Source organism: Colias eurytheme, chromosome 3 (assembly GCF_061535395.1).
Source record: "Colias eurytheme isolate Ceu_HAF_F1 chromosome 3, ilColEury1 Martin Lab GWU primary, whole genome shotgun sequence".
Classification (NCBI taxonomy): domain Eukaryota; kingdom Metazoa; phylum Arthropoda; class Insecta; order Lepidoptera; family Pieridae; genus Colias; species Colias eurytheme.
The window spans coordinates 9,262,576-9,282,136 of NC_142982.1; the positions used below are offsets into that span (position 1 = coordinate 9,262,576).

The window sequence follows — 19,561 nt, forward strand, 5'->3', positions numbered from 1 at the left end:
TGTTGGTAACTCGCACTATGCAGTAATCGCTGCTTTATGACAACAATCGTGCCGCTAATTACTTACGGACTCTTTATACTTCACTATTGCTTTTTACTTTTATTTCCACTTCCCATATACTGTATAATTGTTGCGTTCACGTAATGAGCTTTGTTAACCCTGCTCTTTATATTTCTTTTGTAGCCTGGATTGTCTGTTATTTTAGCTAGTCATTAGCACAGGTTTATCTAGATGTAATCATATGAAAACATGGGCAGAATTTGCGAAGTTTAAAGAACAACTAATTACATGTTTTATAAGAAACATAATTTAGGTTTTCTTTTATGGTGTAGAACATCATCTCTATTAGCGATGTTCTAATGTCGTTATGAATAAACCTTGCCATTTTTTCCTCGACCTAAATTGTTCGTGCAATATACCCTATATTTGTCAATTTAATATACCGTGAAGGTCGGACAAGGGAAGAATGAAAATGATGGACGAAATGAGGCTCTATTTATAAAAACGCCTTGGTTAAAGAACATCTTATTCGTATTTCAATTTGCCGCAATTCGATATGTAAAATATGTTTTCAATTTAAATATTCTTGAATTACAAATGTAATTTTATTTTTTTATTAACGTTTATATTTTTGCTGCAGAGTTTTACAATGTGCTCGAAATTGAAGCATTTTAAATCAATATGAACAATTAATGTTGTCACTAAAATCAATAAGCTTGCAGAAATAATTTTAATTGTCGAAATTATTAAATAGGCTCAAATTAAAGGTCATTTAAAAGGACAATTACTGAGATATTAGTATATCCATATGTATGAAACTACTCTATATTCTCTAATCAAAGTATTGGGTTACAAAGGCATTGTGAGATATTTGAAAGTATGTCACCCTTTAAGCTGTTAATGTACGAGTACCCTCTAATTGTTTCATGGTAACTAGAAACAAGAGCTCTAGTGAAGGACTCTTCACACCGATTGAAGAAATGAGGGATTAACTAAGAGTTTTTATAACCTTTCAGAAGTCATTTAGGCGACATAGTTTTGTTTACAATTATGTGACGGAAGCAATTGCCTACTGTTTTTTTGGAAGAAAAAATTGAACACTCGCGTAAGGACCAATATAAAATATTTTTTACTATAAATGACCAATGTATTCTGGGCTGTTTCGTAATTTAACACAATAGTTTGACACTTAAAATATAAAGTCTTCCATTTTCTGAAACAGTGTTGGTGGATCAGTTTAACTTTTTACATGTCATGTACATCGTCCTGTCGCGAACGACCAACTTTTTCATTACTTTTAAATAAAAATCGTCAGATCGTTTGCGAGTTCTATAGAAGAATAAGATTTGCATAAAACCAACTTGTGTGAAGGCACCCTCAGTGTTTACAAAGATATCATGTTACAGGCTTTCTCTTCCTCATTCACGTGATGGCTCTGTTGGTTTCAGCGATGTCGTCATGTTGTTACATTACTGTTATTAAATGCACTTAGATAGCGCTGTGAATACAGTGTGCTGCATGTGCTATTCATTTGTTTAATTCATATCGTAATTAAACTTATGTGTGTGGTTTTGTTTAACAATTAGCCGTATTTGGAGGAGCTGCTTAGGTTGATATTTAAATTTTTAACCGGTAAATCTACACTTTTTACAACTAAATAACTTTTTGTTAATTAAGAGTTATAACTAAAGTGATACAGATTCATTTTTATTAATACCCTGTTGTTAGTTTACAAATGCCAAGGTATTATGGTTATCAATATGTAAGTATTACATGTAATGTATTGCCAGTGGCGACATGTAGGTCTATTACACAAATTAATGGCTCTTAAGATAAACTATCACCGTTCATCATTAGGCGCCAACGTAATGAATGCTTCAAATCTATTATAATTAATTTTTATTAGTGTTGAGGTGAAGCAATTTGTTCAATAAATTGTACATAAGAGATTGGAGGTCCTAGTTACGCAGAGTACCTGCTATATGGTATGTAGTTTAGATAGAAGAAGGTTATTTGTCAAGATTGCTGGAATTAAATAAAAAATAAAAAAAAAACAATAAAAATATTGAATAGGTAAATGTCATATTATATAGCCAAGGTGCAAGGATTTTTTTTATGTATGTTTATAGATAATAAAACTTCAATTTTAATAAACTAGAAATCATATAATTAAATATGTGGATGTTAACTTAAACCACAATTCAAATGCATAAAATAATGTGACTGTCATCTTATTCAATTCCCAATAGGTTTCTTAAGTAACTAATCATAACAAATGGTCTGAATTTAATGAATAGAGCGGTAGAGTTTACGAGCACGTATTTATGGATAATGTAAACATCATTAAACTATAATGACACGAAATGATAAACGGTGCAAGGAATCTAATCTGTACAATCGATGAATGAACTTTTCGTGAAGCACGTGGGTATGAGCGAGATAAATAAATAACTCTATATCAGGGTTGCCACAAAAATATTAAATAAACATGTTTAATTGGTGTTTTTTGGCAATGTATTTAAAGAATACTCAATTCACTTGATGCGCTGCTGAAACTTCAACGCACTGTAGTTTATATAACGTACTAAACATAATAATTTAATAAACGTATTATCAACATTATCAACAGATTAAGTACTTGATTATTTTTACTGATACAACATCACAATTTTTTACTAATTACCTTCTACTATAGTTTTGAGGTATGTTTAAAAGAAACCTTATTAACAAAGGTTGACGTCGTTCAACGAAGCTGACTTACATATAACAATATTATTTCTTCAACAATTATACTAGGTACTTCAGACTTCAGAGTACAATAGGGGTGCGCCGTGCGTTTATACTAGTAAACAGACAACCGTCAACTATGCACTAACTGACATACCAAGTTTTATGTGGCGACCGTTTAGAGTGCTCGTAAACATATCTCAGCCGCCCACGACCTTAGCTTCAATTTGTTTTACGTTAATCTCGAGAAAGCAACTGATTAATGCTTTTGTTAAGCTAATGAGGCTCGTGCCGAGTTCTTAAATCAATAGACTTATGCTCATGAGTCTGTTTAATGTCGCAACTAAATAAATATAAAGTGTACCTACCAGTGAAACTTAAACCCAAAATTATCTTATTTTATAGCTTTTCCGATAGTGTTGTCTTAACTAGTTCTTCTTATTATTTTGCCCTCACTTTTGTAGTAAAGCCCTTAGCCCTAATACCTATTCAGTAAAGTCATAATATTATCATCCATATCTATATATTTTTTTTAAATATAATTAAAAATTAGTAGCTATCGAATTTAGAAAGTTAGAAAAATGAAGAAAGGTTGAATAACTACAATTAATATCATCAGAACCTATAAATAGTACCTAATAGAAACTTCTATTAACATTTATGGGCAAACTTTTTAAATATTGAATATTGACACGAAAAGATCTTAAAGCATGATAAAGCGATAACCATCTAACGTAAATACACATTTTGGAGCGTTGCACTTCAATATTAAATTTAATGGCACTTATAATACGACATGACGTTCCCAACTTGTACTTGTTAATTGAATAAGCAATGATATGATGGTCGAAATTTATGAACAGTAGTTAATCTAACTGCTTTGCATTGGAACTTGTTAAGTATCCACCGTTTCCATAATCAGAGATAGATTTAAAACGGGTAGAGGTCGTGAGGTTATGAATTCCAGTCGATGTACTGATTTCTTGAATAGATTACACAATATACATATTTTTGATTCAACATTAGATGTACCCGTTTAAGGGTACGTGTGATGTTATTTATTTTAAGTGTAGCCAGTAGGCTTTATTGAGTGCAAATTGAATTATTAGTACATATTTACTTGATAAATTTCATCAATTATACAACTCTGCAATGAATGATTTACATTAATGACATGGATGGAAGATTAGACTTAGTGCAGGTCCACACTGCGAGCCTAGCGCGGTTGCGACGGCGGGCGCGAAATATCAAACGTATGAAACGCGCCTTTGCGTCCACATTGAAATGACTATGGCGGAAGCCTAGTGCGACGGTAATGAGCGAGCCAGCGCGCGTAGTTTTCAAACTCTCCTATCCGCGCGTTCTGGCCACACTACGGGCCTAGTCAGCAAGCGACCCAACGCGCGGACGGCGGGGGTATCAAACCAGTTCGGTCTTGTCGCTCGACTTCTTATATTATATCCTTTAGTGTGCGTCCACACTGAATGCGCGGTGGCGGCGGCCTAGGCGGGCGCGACGAGCGGGCGCTCGCGGTGGCCACACCGACGCGCGAGCTCAAGTAGCGGTTCGACGTTTTTCGGGTGTTGCAAACTTTGGACGATTTGCTATTTTTACTGGACAGTCCGATTTTGAGATTAGATCATTATAGAAGTTGTACACGAAATAAATAAAACAGAGGAATAACGGGTGAATCTTATATGAAGAATTGAGATTATACCCTACAAAATTACTGTGGTATATATAAGTGTTTTAGATTGAATCGCACTTATAAATAAAGAAGTTTCACTTCAACAATTAAGTATTTACCGCTATTTTACGAAAAACAATAAAGGATATAATATAAGAAGTCGAGCGACAAGACCGAACTGGTTTGATACCCCCGCCGTCCGCGCATTGGGTCGCTTGCTGACTAGGCCCGTAGTGTGGCCAGAACGCGCGGATAGGAGAGTTTGAAAACTACGCGCGCTGGCTCGCTCATTACCGTCGCACTAGGCTTCCGCCATAGTCATTTCAATGTGGACGCAAAGGCGCGTTTCATACGTTTGATATTTCGCGCCCGCCGTCGCAACCGCGCTAGGCTCGCAGTGTGGACCTGCACTTATTGTTTTTCGTAAAATAGCGGTAAATACTTAATTGTTGAAGTGAAACTTCTTTATTTATAAGTGCGATTCAATCTAAAACACTTATATACACCACAGTAATTTTGTAGGGTATAATCTCAATTCTTCATATAAGATTCACCCGTTATTCCTCTGTTTTATTTATTTCGTGTACAACTTCTATAATGATCTCATCTCAAAATCGGACTGTCCATTAAAAATAGCAAATCGTCCAAAGTTTGCAACACCCGAAAAACGTCGAACCGCTACTTGAGCTCGCGCGTCGGTGTGGCCACCGCGAGCGCCCGCTCATCGCGCCCGCCTAGGCCGCCGCCACCGCGCATTCAGTGTGGACGCACACTTATGATTTAATTGTTATAAACCTATAAATATAAATATGAATACGCTTTTAATCTGGGATCTTAATTGACATGTCGCAGTGAAATTCCTAGAGATACCGGAAATCACAGATGTCGAATAGTCTTGATTATTAAGTCTTTGAAAAAAGAATGTTTATAAGATATGACAAAATGCCAGTTTTCTATAAAAAAATAGTGATAAAGTAATCAGAATCTATTTTTTATATATTAAAATAGCAGTTATTTAATGAACTTTTGTAGTTTTAATTTCATGAACCCCTCCGCACTAAAACCTATCCCGGTCGTCCTATGCTTTCAAATCATATTCCACCATGTGCAGTGATAGTTCTCTATAAAAATAAAAAACCCTGACCCGTATATTCAAATATTGAAAGTAAAGGCTTTCAGTTCAAAATGTTAATATATTTTGTCGATTATATACATAGACAGCTAAGCTCGAGGCATTAGCTGGCAACTTCCCAATAGATCGCTCAGTGAATTTAAATGAACATTGTGCAACGGGCATATTACATAATTTATGAATGCAGAACCTACAGTGCTATATAAAATCGATGCAGAACGTTTCTTTATTGTTTTGTGTAAATGAAGGTTACGTAAACAAATAAATAAACCTAAAATTCTAAACAATTTAGGATTTTCGTTGTAATAGATATCTTATGCTATGAGTATAATAATTGTAGCATTATGAATATTGTCTTATTTGTGAATTTAGCGCATATAAATGATTCTAGGATACGTAAGAGTAAAAGTCTTTCAATTTTAGGGAGCGTTTTATTTTAAATACTTACCTCTCAAAACTCAAAATATTCTATTCTCGGATAATTCAGTGTAAAGATAGATAACAAATAAAGTAGACATATATTTATCTAAAGTAGATAATATATTGTCACTATCGATTGTAATAATTAACATTCTTTCGATACTCGGTGAGATGAAATGTGATTCAATTGATAACATATTTCGTAAGGAATTGGAGATAATCGAAAAGATAATATAACTTTAAATGTATTCATCTACTAAGATCGTTAATTAAATAGCTATAAAAATTCTTATGTCTATTAGTATGAGCGCGTGCGGCCCTTTCACAAGCGTGGGTGAAAATATTAAATCAACGTGCAGTACCATCATTATAAATAATGGATAGATAAGAGTAAGACAATAGATTGCATCTCTCGTGGGTGCGTTATGGCCATTTTATTTTGATCTGTAAATAACACCTGCGCATGTTTAAATTATAATCGATTATTATCTTTAAGAGATCTCTTTAATTTGGTTATTATAACATCTGTATGTAGGTGTATCGTTTAAAGAAAAATAATCAAGTGTCCGATTGATAATTAAATATAAATGAAATTTCATCATATTAATGATATAAGTAGGAAGAGTATAAATTGATGACATTATAAAATATACCTATTGATACATGAAATGAAATTTACTACTTATACAATTTTTTTATTTTTATTTGTTTGCGTGATTCTTTGCGATATGACAATTTTTTGTTATTTAGTTGTTAATAATAGGTTGAAAAACTACTTAGTTTGATACATAAAGTAAAATTTTATCTCCATAAAATACTGTAGATTAACGTGTATATCTACGTTTATTTTTTATTAAGTCAGTATATTTGATGATGATTCAAACTTTAACAATGTATTAAAAATTGATAGAATCTAAAATAATTGAATAAAGACGAGAGAATACATTATAAGTGGCCATCGTAAGATATTATACATGTAATGAAATTGTTCTGTTGATATTAATAAAAAAAATATTCATTCAAAAACGTTTAATTTCAATTCCAATAAAAATACTTATAACTCTCGAAAATTCCACTCCTTATGAAATCAACCCACGTAGCATATTGTTAGTAACTACAAATGTTTGTTTCGAGAATTAAACTGTTTATTTATTCAGGTAAACTCGTAATTTAATGACCATTAAATCTGTAGCGCCGTGTAAGAAACTCTTTGAACCGTTATTGGTCAAGTGGGCGGTTTGTTCTCCAGATTTATTAAACTCATCTAAACGACATTAACGTTAAATAAAAGCAGTCGGCTCTATTATCGCGCGGCTAAATCTATTTTATAACGGGTTAAAATGTTTAATAGACTGTGTTGACATCAAATAAATTGAGTTCAATTAATTTCTTATTTTGACACCAAAAGATTGCCATTATTTAATATGAAAACGTCAACCTACACTTGTTTTGTTTTCGTTGACAATGATGTTGAAGATTTATTCTCTTGGTTTATACATAAGATTTTGAAGATGTTAAATTGGTTGGTTCACTATACAGGGTGTCCCACTGTTGGTATACTAAGCTCAAAGGAGGTTATAGTTTTGCATACGCTGAGTTCGTAAAAAATACTTATAAAAATCCAGACGTATTTTTTTTTCAAATAGAAACATGGATTTTCAGGAAAAACTTAGAAAAAAATTTTGGCGTTATTTTGTTGTTTAAGTATTTTTTACGTGATCAGTGTATGCAAAACTATAAGTTCCTTCGCGCTTAGTATACCAATAGTGGGACACCCTGTATATGTTTTTTCTGTAAAAATTTCATTCTTCTCCAAAAAAATCCGCATGCGTTGCCTCTGAGATTGAAATTTTGAATTGCCTTCCTCTTTACTTCAATATTCAATTTCATACCTAGAGATAATAAATATAACAACAAAAATACAAACGTGTTAGATAATAAAATAGTCACAGATAATGTTAAAATCATGTTGAAATAATAATTTGATGTAGGTTTTTCTTCTAGACACTTTTAGCCAAGTCCATCTCTGTTTAAATGGGCATTTACGTCTTACTCATTCTTATTTATGTACTCATAAATTGAATATAGAAAAAATAGCGATGATAGATGTTCTGCATAGTAAAATGATCAAAAAGGAAGGCGAGGCGCGGCGGTCGCAAGTATTATATTGATTTTGACCCCAATTATGTAAATGTCCCACTCCTCAATTTAGCAAGAATCTGGCGAGGATTGAAAGTCCGTTAAAATGACAACCGGGAGCCATTCGCTTTGAATAATAAATATGCAAAGAATAATATTTTATTCTTTTTAGACTAAAGATGGATGTGTCTCCGGTGTGAATTCTATTATATTTTGTATTTTAGAATAAAAAATAAGTACATTTTTCTATTTTATCAAAATGTACTGCGTAATCTTGCCTGGCTTGAAATATTATTTCGTTTACGATTTGACTGAATATTAGAATAAATCTAGTTATAAACTTATAAGTATTCCCCAGGGCTTTTGCATATTTCTTATTCTTGCTAATAATTCAAAGACAAAATTAGGGGTTTTAAAAATATATCTACAAGTACCTAAGTATATTTACAATTTTTGGAGTATAATTGTGTAGTTAATGTGTCTTTATTTTAATTTTTAATATAAATGTTTACTGATAGGTCTATGAAAGAACAGAAAGGTATGAAATAAATAATTTATTACATCATAATTTTATTATCTATAATATCGCACACAGACTAGGAGCATACGCCATATGCTTCGTCTAATATTAAGTGATATATATTACCATCCTTACCCAATACATGAGCAACATTCAGTGAGTGGACATATTATTGCTTTTCTTAGAAGGTTTCAAGAAAATTCTGGAAAGGACTGTAAAATTGGATAGATAGGAGATAGGACTTCAAACCTCTGATTTATTGTTGGAAGTTGGAACGCAGTAACACAATATACCTAAACGCTATTACATCTTATTCAGCATGATACCTTTTCCAAATTATATTTCAAAAATTCTAATAAGAACAACAAAAATAAATTCTAATGCTATTATTTTGCAAATTTATACTTCTCTCAATTTGCATTACTGATAAAGTGTCGGCATAGTTTGAAGAAAAGGACGCTATAAATGTTTTTGATGCAAGTACCTTCGTCACAATATAGGAAGGTCCTCAGGGATACTTATATATTTGTACCTACTTTGATGATTGAGTTTTCTTTTATGTTTCCTTCCCTTTGTGCACAAATGCGAGGATGGCTTTTTTTCTTTTGTAGAATATTTAATAATATTCAATGCGGTATTTTAACGAGATTACGTAATCGCAGATGATTTATACATATATTTTATTGTTCAAAATATCCCGGGTTTACTATTGCTTTGCAATTTATCACTAATTAAGTATTCAATTTTTTGTTTAAGTATCAATTACTGAATTGTAGCTCGTTAGTAGAGTTCATATTATTAGGCCGAAACTGGTCGCAGCAAAAAGTAACTCCGTTATTCAATAGACGTTTCGAATAAGACCGCTGATTTTATTATCTATAAAATAAAACAGTAGGTCTATAGCGATTGGAAAGCTTTGTATTAACTTTTATGAGATCCCCGCAGCGTTGGTTGACCGCGAGTTTATTTCTACGAATTAATTAAGTTATTGTTTACATTTCTTTCAAACTCTATAAAAGAGTAGACGGACAACAGATTTAACAATATATCTTATTGAATGATTTTGCATTCTCATCGTTTTGCTTCGGTAATAATATATTTTCTCACACCGACTTTTGAAAGTAGCTTAAAAAAACCTTCGGTAGCAAAAACGATTTATTTATAGTTTATTAGGTCGTTATTATAATTTATGATCTAAAATTTCACTGACTTGAGTTTATGCATCACAATATTTTACTGATAAAGTATCTTAAATATATTAATCACTTATAATAAAAATAATCTGAAGAAATATTTTTAAAATACTATCAAAATCGGACCCTTGAGCAGTAAATAACACCTTAAGTAGGACGTAAACTCTACCATCTGGAAACTTGTCCAAACTTTATTGATACCAAACTTTAGTGGCCATTTGCAAAATGATGCCCCGTTGTACAATTTTATAAGGTTATTATAGGAGTTCGGCGTTTTTTCAACTCATTATTTATTGATACATTTAATGAAGCAGAAGAAATAAACTTTGAGTAGTACATACTTATTGTTTTTATTTACGTCTAGGTGACCCACGCAACTTCGTCTACGCTAAAAAGGATTATTTTGCTACTCGGTTCGCATTGATTTTAGTGTGATGTTATAATTTAATTGCAGCTTGTATCCTTCGTCGATAAAGGGATAATACAACGCAAATAAAGAAAAATGCAGTAATTCCTGAGATTGGCATTTGGCACATTAAACAAACAAATGATCTTCAGTTTTAGGTGTTATGTTAGTCTTTATACTTTATAGCTTTTATATTGTTATAAAGCAAAAATGCAATAATGGATTGCATTGAAACAATTGCTTAAATAACTAGTCTACAATTTTATACTAAATTGAAGTTAATTAAATAATACCTACATAACAGTCCTTTTTTGATTTAATTTTATTAAATTTAGCAATTGAGTATATCAATCTCAATAGTCAGAAAATGAATCATCTTTTCAAACATATTGATTTCATATGCGAATATCATAATAACGGGTGTTCGGTTCCTCAGGAAACTGAACAAGTCAAAAGTCACGAAGGTGACACGACTTGACACCGACCTGTGTTCGAACATACCATTCTAATTTTGCTGGGTTATATAATTACATTTGGCATTTACAGTACTCTGGAATGCTTCAAATAAGTTTGAATATGGTATACAATTTTTACTGCTACGACAGATGACAAATCGTATATAATATCAGGAAAAGTGATTGAATTCTGCGAGAAAATAATTTTCAAACTATTGTAACGACTACGTATGTTATTTAAAGGAAGGGTTGAAAAAGGTCTCCATCTTCCTTAGGGAACCATCTATTTCCGAAGTCCAAACTGATTCTAAAATCCATTTGATTTAAGTAAATAACATATAACACATGAAGGTATTTTTTATAATATGGTCAATATGATTGCTTATCTGAACGTTATATCAATCGATTATTATATTGCCTAGAAGGATATTCAAGTAGATCGGTGTTTAAATTCGACCATCTCAATTCACCTCTAAAGCTTCACCTGAGTTTCATTGATATGAAATACATACAGAAAACAATAACTTTTAAAAACATAAACCAGTGCGTTCTCTCCTTTAATGTTCCTCCTACGACTTTATAATGAAAAATTTAATTTATTTTCAATTCCTAGTGCTTCAGTCAATGCTACCTTTCAGTTTTAAACAAAGGCATTTCGATATTCAGTAATGGTAAGCAATTGTATAAATCGAACCGTTCAGTGGCGGACGCAATGGTCCGCGAAATGGTTCCCGATACCGACTTTCTATCTTAATGCTTTGGCTCCATTTCTTAATGTAACAATTTAGGCCAGGCTATATTTTAGGTAAATGGGATGTTTATAATATATATGTTGATATTTTAAATATTTATTGTATGCATAAATAAGTAGCTGTGCCCCGCGGTTTAACCACATTGCTCCGGTTCCTTTGGTCTTATACGATGATACCTGTAGCCTTCAACGATAAATAGATCATCTAAGAGTGATATAATTTTTCAAATCGGAGTTCGGACCCGTGGTTCCTGAGATAAGTGCGTTCAAACAGACGAACAAACTCTTTAGTATTATATTAGACTAGCTGGGCTGTGCGGTTTTACCCGCTTTGCTCCGCTCCTGTTGGTCTTAGCGTGATATAGCCTTCCTCGATAAATAGACTATCTAACACCGAAAGAATTTTTCAAATCGAATCAGTAGTTCCTGAAATTAGCGCGTTCAAACAAACAAACTCTTCAGCTTTATAATATAAGTATAGATATAGATGTAGGTCATATCTTGTGTCGTAGGTAAATGTCGGTGATCTGAGAATATTACTCATGAACATGAGTTGTTCGAGGCATGTTTGCGGAGAAAGCAGACTGTATTCAGCCTAGATAGGTCCTTTTAATACTCGCCTTATCGACGATAACTTTCAGGATGATTGAATTCATTGGTTGTTTTTGAAAAGTTATATATTTTGTATTTTACGTAACAACCTTTCCTCAATTATTCATTATTTCATCATATTATATCATCCGGATGATGTGAATTGCTATTACATTTTTATATTTTGTTTTATTAAGGGCCGATTTTTCAATGCTTGGATAAAACTTATCCGTCCAATAAAGTATTACACGATAATATTAAAATGTCACGTAAACTGTCAAATGCGGGCAATAAGAATACGTTTTTAAAATGGTAGTTTTATACATTATTCGACGAATAAGTTTTATCCGAGCATTGAAAAATCGGCCCTTAGAGTTATTAAATTGTAACTTTTTGTACATGGTAATTCACAACCATGGTGGTGTTTGTTGTAAACCAAAAACCCTTTCCTTACTTATATGCTGAATTTATTGCACCATATCCTTCAGCATAATATTGTTACGCTATTGATCATACCCGAAAAAGTTTTTACGAGGAAAAACATACGCACGGAGAATGGACTTTCTTACCATAAATAATAATTGTATGATCAAAGTTTTCCATCCATAATATACCTAAATATACATCCCTTCGGGTTTAATTTTGTCTCTTTTTGTTAAGTAAAAAAAGAAAAATACACATGGTCAGATGCAAATATGTATTTCTGATCATACAAACAATTATAAATGCAGTTTATATGTATACATATTTTGATGTATCTTTTACTTACCCACTTAAATATTCTAGTTCTCGTATCATACTTGGGAGTATATAATTAAGGAATGTTTCTTGAATAAAACAAAAACAGTTATGGTACAGAGTTTATTTTCATGATATAAACACACTATCTGTCCAATATTTACAATATTCGGGATAAGTTCGTTGACCTACGATCGAACTGCATACAACTTAATAGCATCTACTTCCATTCATATATTAAACAGTTTTCGTTTTTAGATAATGTATACCTTGCCCACTACACCATATAAAATAAAATTTATTACCGACTTTATAAAAATGCATAAATATTTCAACATAAAAAAGAGTGCCGAGCACACGTGTCATAAGTGAAACTTCTTTGGCAACATTCAAAGACACCAAAATCGCCTTACTTCATGACGTGACGGTATTGCCATGACGCGGACGCGACCATGAAATTTTACTCTCAACGCGCCTAAAGCAGTTTCACTTCAATAACTAACACTTGACTTGAAAATCTAGTAAAAACGTAGATTTTGTGTGATAGTTAAGACCTTTGTTAGTAATTTCTGCTCTAATGACCCTTATTGTTTAATTAAAATGGAATAGTACGGTGTAGTGGGCAGCCCTTTATTTATCTTACAAAAGAAAGAATCACACTTTCTTAACGAGGGTTGAAACAATAACATTTTTATTAAACGTTAAGCAGAAATCATTTCGCATGAATAAAAGATTTTCTTGGGTGAAAAAGAGATAGGATATTGTATTAAAATGTCAGTATGATACATAAAAGTTTGCATGTATTTTGGTATTGACCATTCCCGATAGGGTTATGCTTCGGTAATAAACAATAATAATAATTGATATATTCGTTACCGGTTCATCACTAACAATTTATATAATATACAACACAATTAAAATACATTTCGACGCCATTAAATGGCGAATATAATACATTTTTAAAGCACAATCGATTCATATAATATCCAATTTTCACTACGTCCTTTATAACTAATAATTTCTTGGAATTTTTAAGCAATTTTATCTAAATGTGTCTAAATCAAATAAAACCATAAAAACGGCTTTGTCAAGAATTGATAAGTGCCTACTTTTTGGCTTTTTGTCTTTTATTATACAGACTACCTAGTTAACATATCGTGTGATCTTAGCAAGTAGGGTGTCTATTTAATATATTAGTCATATTTTGACCTTTTAGATTAGAAATCCAAAAAAATGTGTGCGTGTACTAGTGTACACACGTAAGAAGTGGAACTTCTTTATAACCTTATTTTTCAAAAAATAATTTACTATATGCAACTTTACAGAAATACGTCGAATCACGTGTGGTAGGGATCAGAAAAAGATGGCGCGTACCGGAAAAATGTCACGCGCAACGAAAAAATGTTACACTAAATTTTTTTCCAACCCCGATAAAGAAGTTTCACTTCAACAATTTTCTTTATATTCATGAATACTAAATGTGTATCACAATGGTTTGGTTAATGCATATAATCATCTACCTTCAATTTTATAAAACGTATTTTGAGGTTAATTTAATTCAAATATAAAGACTCTACTTGTAAGTAATACGTATTAGGTAAAAACTCTACATTCGTAGACCAAGAGTAACTTACTAATAGATACATATTTAAATAAGCAGTAAGCAATTTGTTATAAAATTAGGCCCTATCCATCCTTTCATACAGCATCTATAAAATATTACTACAATAAACAAAGTCAACTTAAATATAGTAATCCTGTATCACATAATATTAGATTAAATTATGACTTAATTATATTTATTATAAATAATAATATGGCAACAAAACATGATTACTTAGCTAAGCACCTAGACCAGTAGGATTTTAGGTATGTACACATATACAATCGATACTTTTATACTCATTATACTAACCGATATATATTTTCTAAGAGAATTATTGCCAATCAGCTAATATTAATATTAACATCGAATAGAGATTCTTTATATATGTTTCTTATTATGACGATTTCACACTCAATTAAATGCAATTATAATATAAGATTCTTCCTATGCTAGTTATATAAAACGAGAAAATTATTTACAAAATACAGTTAACATTTTGATATGCTCTGTACAATCGCAGACTTCAAAATGATATTTTCAACGCCGGTATCGGCATTTTAGTTTATATTAAACTTAGTTTAATTTGGAAGCTTTCATACCGGGGACTAGCTACAGACACGCCTACGGGTTCACACCGAATATTTGGATTTATTTCAGACTACCCTCTAGTAGCGTTTATTTTGTACGAATTTAAAGTCACTAACATTTAATTTTGCCTACACTTTTACCCTTAATTACGTATGCATAATTCAATACAGAAAACGTGAATTACTATTGAAGTCAATTTTTCCAAAAAAATATTGAATGTGGAAATCAATTTTTCCAAAAAAAAATTGAATGTGGGAATCAATTTTTCCAAAAAAATGTATGTAATTTACCTTAATCAGTACGAGAGTAATCTCACAAAACGTCACAGTTTTCATTGCACAAATCCATATTACATATGATATGATTCACTGGGTACTTAGAGAGTGACACTTGAGATAAGGAAAATAATTGTAATTCCGAAAGACATGGACAAAGTTGAAGCGCTGCTGTTCACTTTGGGCGGCGCTGAGTGTGTCTTTTCTTCACCACTTACTGGACCACCAGCTAGAAAAAATATAAACCATGAAATATTGTAAATGACTATAATGTTTTTAATTACTTTTGCTATATTTGTGGAGACAGATATGAGATATACTTTCAGCAATCAGAACGCTTCAGTTTCATGAATGAATAAAGCGAAACGAAGCAGTTCAGTCTGAATGGACATGGTTCGGCCGAAAAAAATTACGGCTCATGACTTTTTGTTTGGCCGAGCCATGTGTAGACTGTAGGTACAAAGGCTGCTTTGCGTGGAAATGCTTAATTAAACAGGAATTAAAACAATTAAGAAATTAAAATGTGCTGAAATTGTCTGTCACGTTAAAAAAAAATTGAGAAGATTTTTCTATCCAACTTTCAAATTATGAAAAATAAATAAAATACAATAGCTCACCAATATCATGTGACCCAGACCCCTCCTCGCCAGACCCTTCAGTATCATATGAAGCATCATCATCAGTGTACAGTCTCCCCGAACCAGACCCTTCGTCCCCCGCTTCGTCTCCCTGCATGAAGGCTTCCGCTGTCGGAGCACTCCACGAGTGTTTTACTAGTAACTGTGGACGAAAATATTGTTTAAAATTGGGATTTGTGAAAAATATTTTTTTTTTGGAAAAAGAAAATTGTTTAAATTGTTAATTTTTCGAAAATATTTTTTTTTACAAGTAAATGTGGAGAGTTATTGTTTTATTTCATTAATATCTTAAATTGCATATGTTTACTATTTGAATTGCCTGTATCAATTATTTACTAGTAAATGTGGAAAAATAGATTGTTCTAATTTCTAAATATAAAATCATAGCTATTTTTCTTATAAGTAGGTAATAAATATTTATTTTCAGAAGCTTTACGACTTAATATATAATAATAATATCTGTAACTGAGGCTTAATGAAAATGATTTGATATTTCACTCAGGATATATACATACATGCAATATGCCAGTCTATCCTGGTCATAGCACCAGTCTTATTAATACAGTTATTGATTTTCATTGTGCTTGTGCTAACCTCGGCTTATTGAATATCACATGAGATTCGGCATGGAAATGGCTTGTCTAGAATATTTATATTTTATTATAAGTATAGGTATATACTATATATGCAATATATAATCGGATATATGTACTATAAAATATATGCTATTTAAGATAATATCTTAATTAAATATAATATTTTTACATTAAGCACATACCTGTCTTGCTTGCCGTAATCTATCACCGAGGACTGCAATTTTGGAATTTTGGTTCATCTCCGTAGAAACTTCTGGATTGTATTTTTGATCACTTATAGAAGCCGATGCGACCAGTGCTTTGGTATAGCTGAACAGAGAGAAAGTTTATATAAATTACACTGCTAATAAATTTGGTTAAAGTAGAGCTTTTTATTTTTATTTTATTCGCAATCTTATTTGTTATTTCGTATACAAAATGTAACTAAAGAATTTTTTTTAAACTATAGCATTTTGAAAAAATTTTAATACTTACTAAATTCAATATCACAGAGCTTTTATATAAAATTTTATAAAATAGGAACCAAATAGGTTTTAAAATTTGCATCCAATCGTAACACTTACTCTCCAATGCTTTCCCCGTTCCAGCAGTGTTCATTGCTATCAGCTGCGAAGTCTGTATTATCGCACAACCCATCAGCCAACCCCGCAAAGAGTTTCTTGCTAGCTGCAAGTGTTGCAGCGAACTGCAATAGCTCAGTGTCCGGTGGAGGCGCGCGGAGGGCATCCCGCCTGCTGGTCGTGGCTGTGGGCTGTGGGGAGGTGCTGCTGCCCGTGTCTAGGGTGGACGGCGGACCGCATTCTTGTCGCACCTATTAGTAATAGATGTTGATGTATTGGTGTGTTTTAAATGAATATAGATAGAGTAAATAGATGTGATGTTAATTCGAATTTGTGTTATTTCGGCAATAATACGCTAAGGCTAGATAATAATAGTAATTTTATAGTGAGTAATCAATCATCTTCTTCTATAATATAAAAATGAATCCCAAAATATGTTGGTAAGCGCATAACTTGAGAACGGCTGAACCGATTTCGTTAATTCTTTTTTTATTATATTCCTTGAAGTACGAGGATGGTTCTTACGTAGAGAAAACGTAAATATGTACCACGGGCGAAGCCGGGGCGGACTGCTAGTATAGGAATAAATATTAATAACTAATAAATTCTTAATAGATATCATAAATAGTTATTGATTGTAAATAACTCTTTGGCATTAATATTAATAAGTTTTATTTATAGTAACGGGGGGTCCTAATAAGCAACAATAATTACACATCAACGACCACGCCGGAATGTGCGAAACAGACAGACCGGTTGCCGACAAATTGCACTCGCGACGTGTTATTTATCTATCCGCATATATTACCTTATTGCAATTCAAAGGGATCTTATCCGCGTCATTAGTCTCTGTTTGTCAGTATGTAGTTACGAATATCATCAGCTCAAGACATCGGCGTTCGTGCGTAAATAGCGCCCGAGCCGTGTGAATGCCCTTAGCGACTCGCGACAAGCGCAAATAAACGAAGCCTGGCCGTAAATAGGCGCATAGTTCGTGCTCTGGACTACAACAATTTTGTGCAATTATTCTAAAAATTGCACCTTTACACTTACGCGGATTCGCGGAACAATTCCCATTGGAATGTCAACAGCTTTTGCTTTTGTTCGCTTGTTTAGTTTAATTGAAGTATGCCTTCACTTTGTGCTCCATATTTTAACATTTGAAATAATTGAAATTGAGGCATGTTTAAAATGAATTTTAGAATACGTATGTAAAGCTAACTAGTTAGTAACCTCATTAGGGTATAATATACCAGAAGGCATTGTTATTCTTATCTTTAACCTCATTTTCTTTAAATATTTCCTTATCTCCCCGGAAGCAGTTAAATGAGTAGGTAATAGAACTTTATTTGCGTTAAAGAAATGTTTTCACATTTAACTCACAAAAAATCTTATAAGTTATAAATTTCCAAAGTCAATAGGTAAATAATGAATCTCCATATACGTAACATGCTATGATATCGTCGATGTTTATACGCATAATAGATGAAAACAAGAATGAGTTATTACACCGAAATAATTTATTTGAGACATTATTCACATATCTCTACGATATTGATCATCAGATTCATAACCCACTGACTAACGCCATTGTCTCAAACTTTAATTAAAACAATTGTTACAGACGTCACTGTTTGTCCTTGCAATATGTCATTCATTATTATTTATTAGCTGAATATTTTGCCGCCCAAATGAATTTGAATGAAATAATAATTTTAAATGAAGCATTTTATCTGTTATTGATATCTTGCTCAAATTGTATTTAAATTTATTTTAACGCTGCATATTTTGATAACTTTTAATTGTCTATTGTTATGGAATATTGGTATAAATCTAAATGAATCAGTATTGATAAATTGTATGTACATATTATGTAACGGTGGTATATGAAGTGTATAAAAATATACAATATTTATTCGGCTCATTTAGCTCTACATCTCTACTCTATCAAAAAGTAGAAAAGCTTCAAACTTTAAAAAAACTTACAATAATTGAAATGGAAAATATACCTAATTTTAAAAATAATACGATAAGAAACGAATGAAAATGTCGCGTCATTATCGAAATACCACAATTAACTGATTTTATTTACATTCTCAACGTTAATAAAAACTAATAAAACGATGTTTTACTATTCCATTCTGTTCTTTAATGAAATATTTCATCAAGCTCTTTACATATTGATAAAGCCTCCAACAGCCATTAATTAACACATGTCACTTATAAAAGATAATATAATGTATAGTCACATGTTAATTACTTTTCGAGAACTTTAGTAAAATGGAAAAGATAAGATATGACAATACTTTCCAAGATTTAATGAATACTTGTAGGTATAACTTGTCAGATTTATAGCTAATAAAATATATGGTTGACATAATTAATAATTTAACATACTTTTTGTGTGCCTTTTCATCAACTTTCATAGATAACATTATATATTATCTACCTATTACAATGTATAAATATAGTATATCCATATTTTATTAATCATATATGCCGTGTTTCGCGGAAAACTAACTACATTGCAGTCATTGGG

The 19,561-nt window shown here is 31.9% G+C and overlaps 1 protein-coding gene across 1 annotated transcript in view; it reads right to left on the reverse strand.

The window, feature by feature from the left end:
• Positions 1 to 12,868: 12,868 nt before the first annotated feature.
• dally (division abnormally delayed protein) overlaps positions 12,869 to 19,561 on the reverse strand; it is an 85,367-nt gene continuing 78,674 nt past the window's right edge. The window contains exons 6-9 of the mRNA XM_090120015.1: positions 17,026 to 17,273; positions 16,645 to 16,771; positions 15,846 to 16,008; positions 12,869 to 15,457 (exon numbers count right to left, since the gene is read on the reverse strand). Coding sequence (XP_089976141.1) covers positions 15,330 to 15,457; positions 15,846 to 16,008; positions 16,645 to 16,771; positions 17,026 to 17,273 — 666 coding nt within the window. The 3' untranslated portion in view covers positions 12,869 to 15,329. The remainder of the gene's footprint in view (positions 15,458 to 15,845; positions 16,009 to 16,644; positions 16,772 to 17,025; positions 17,274 to 19,561) is intronic.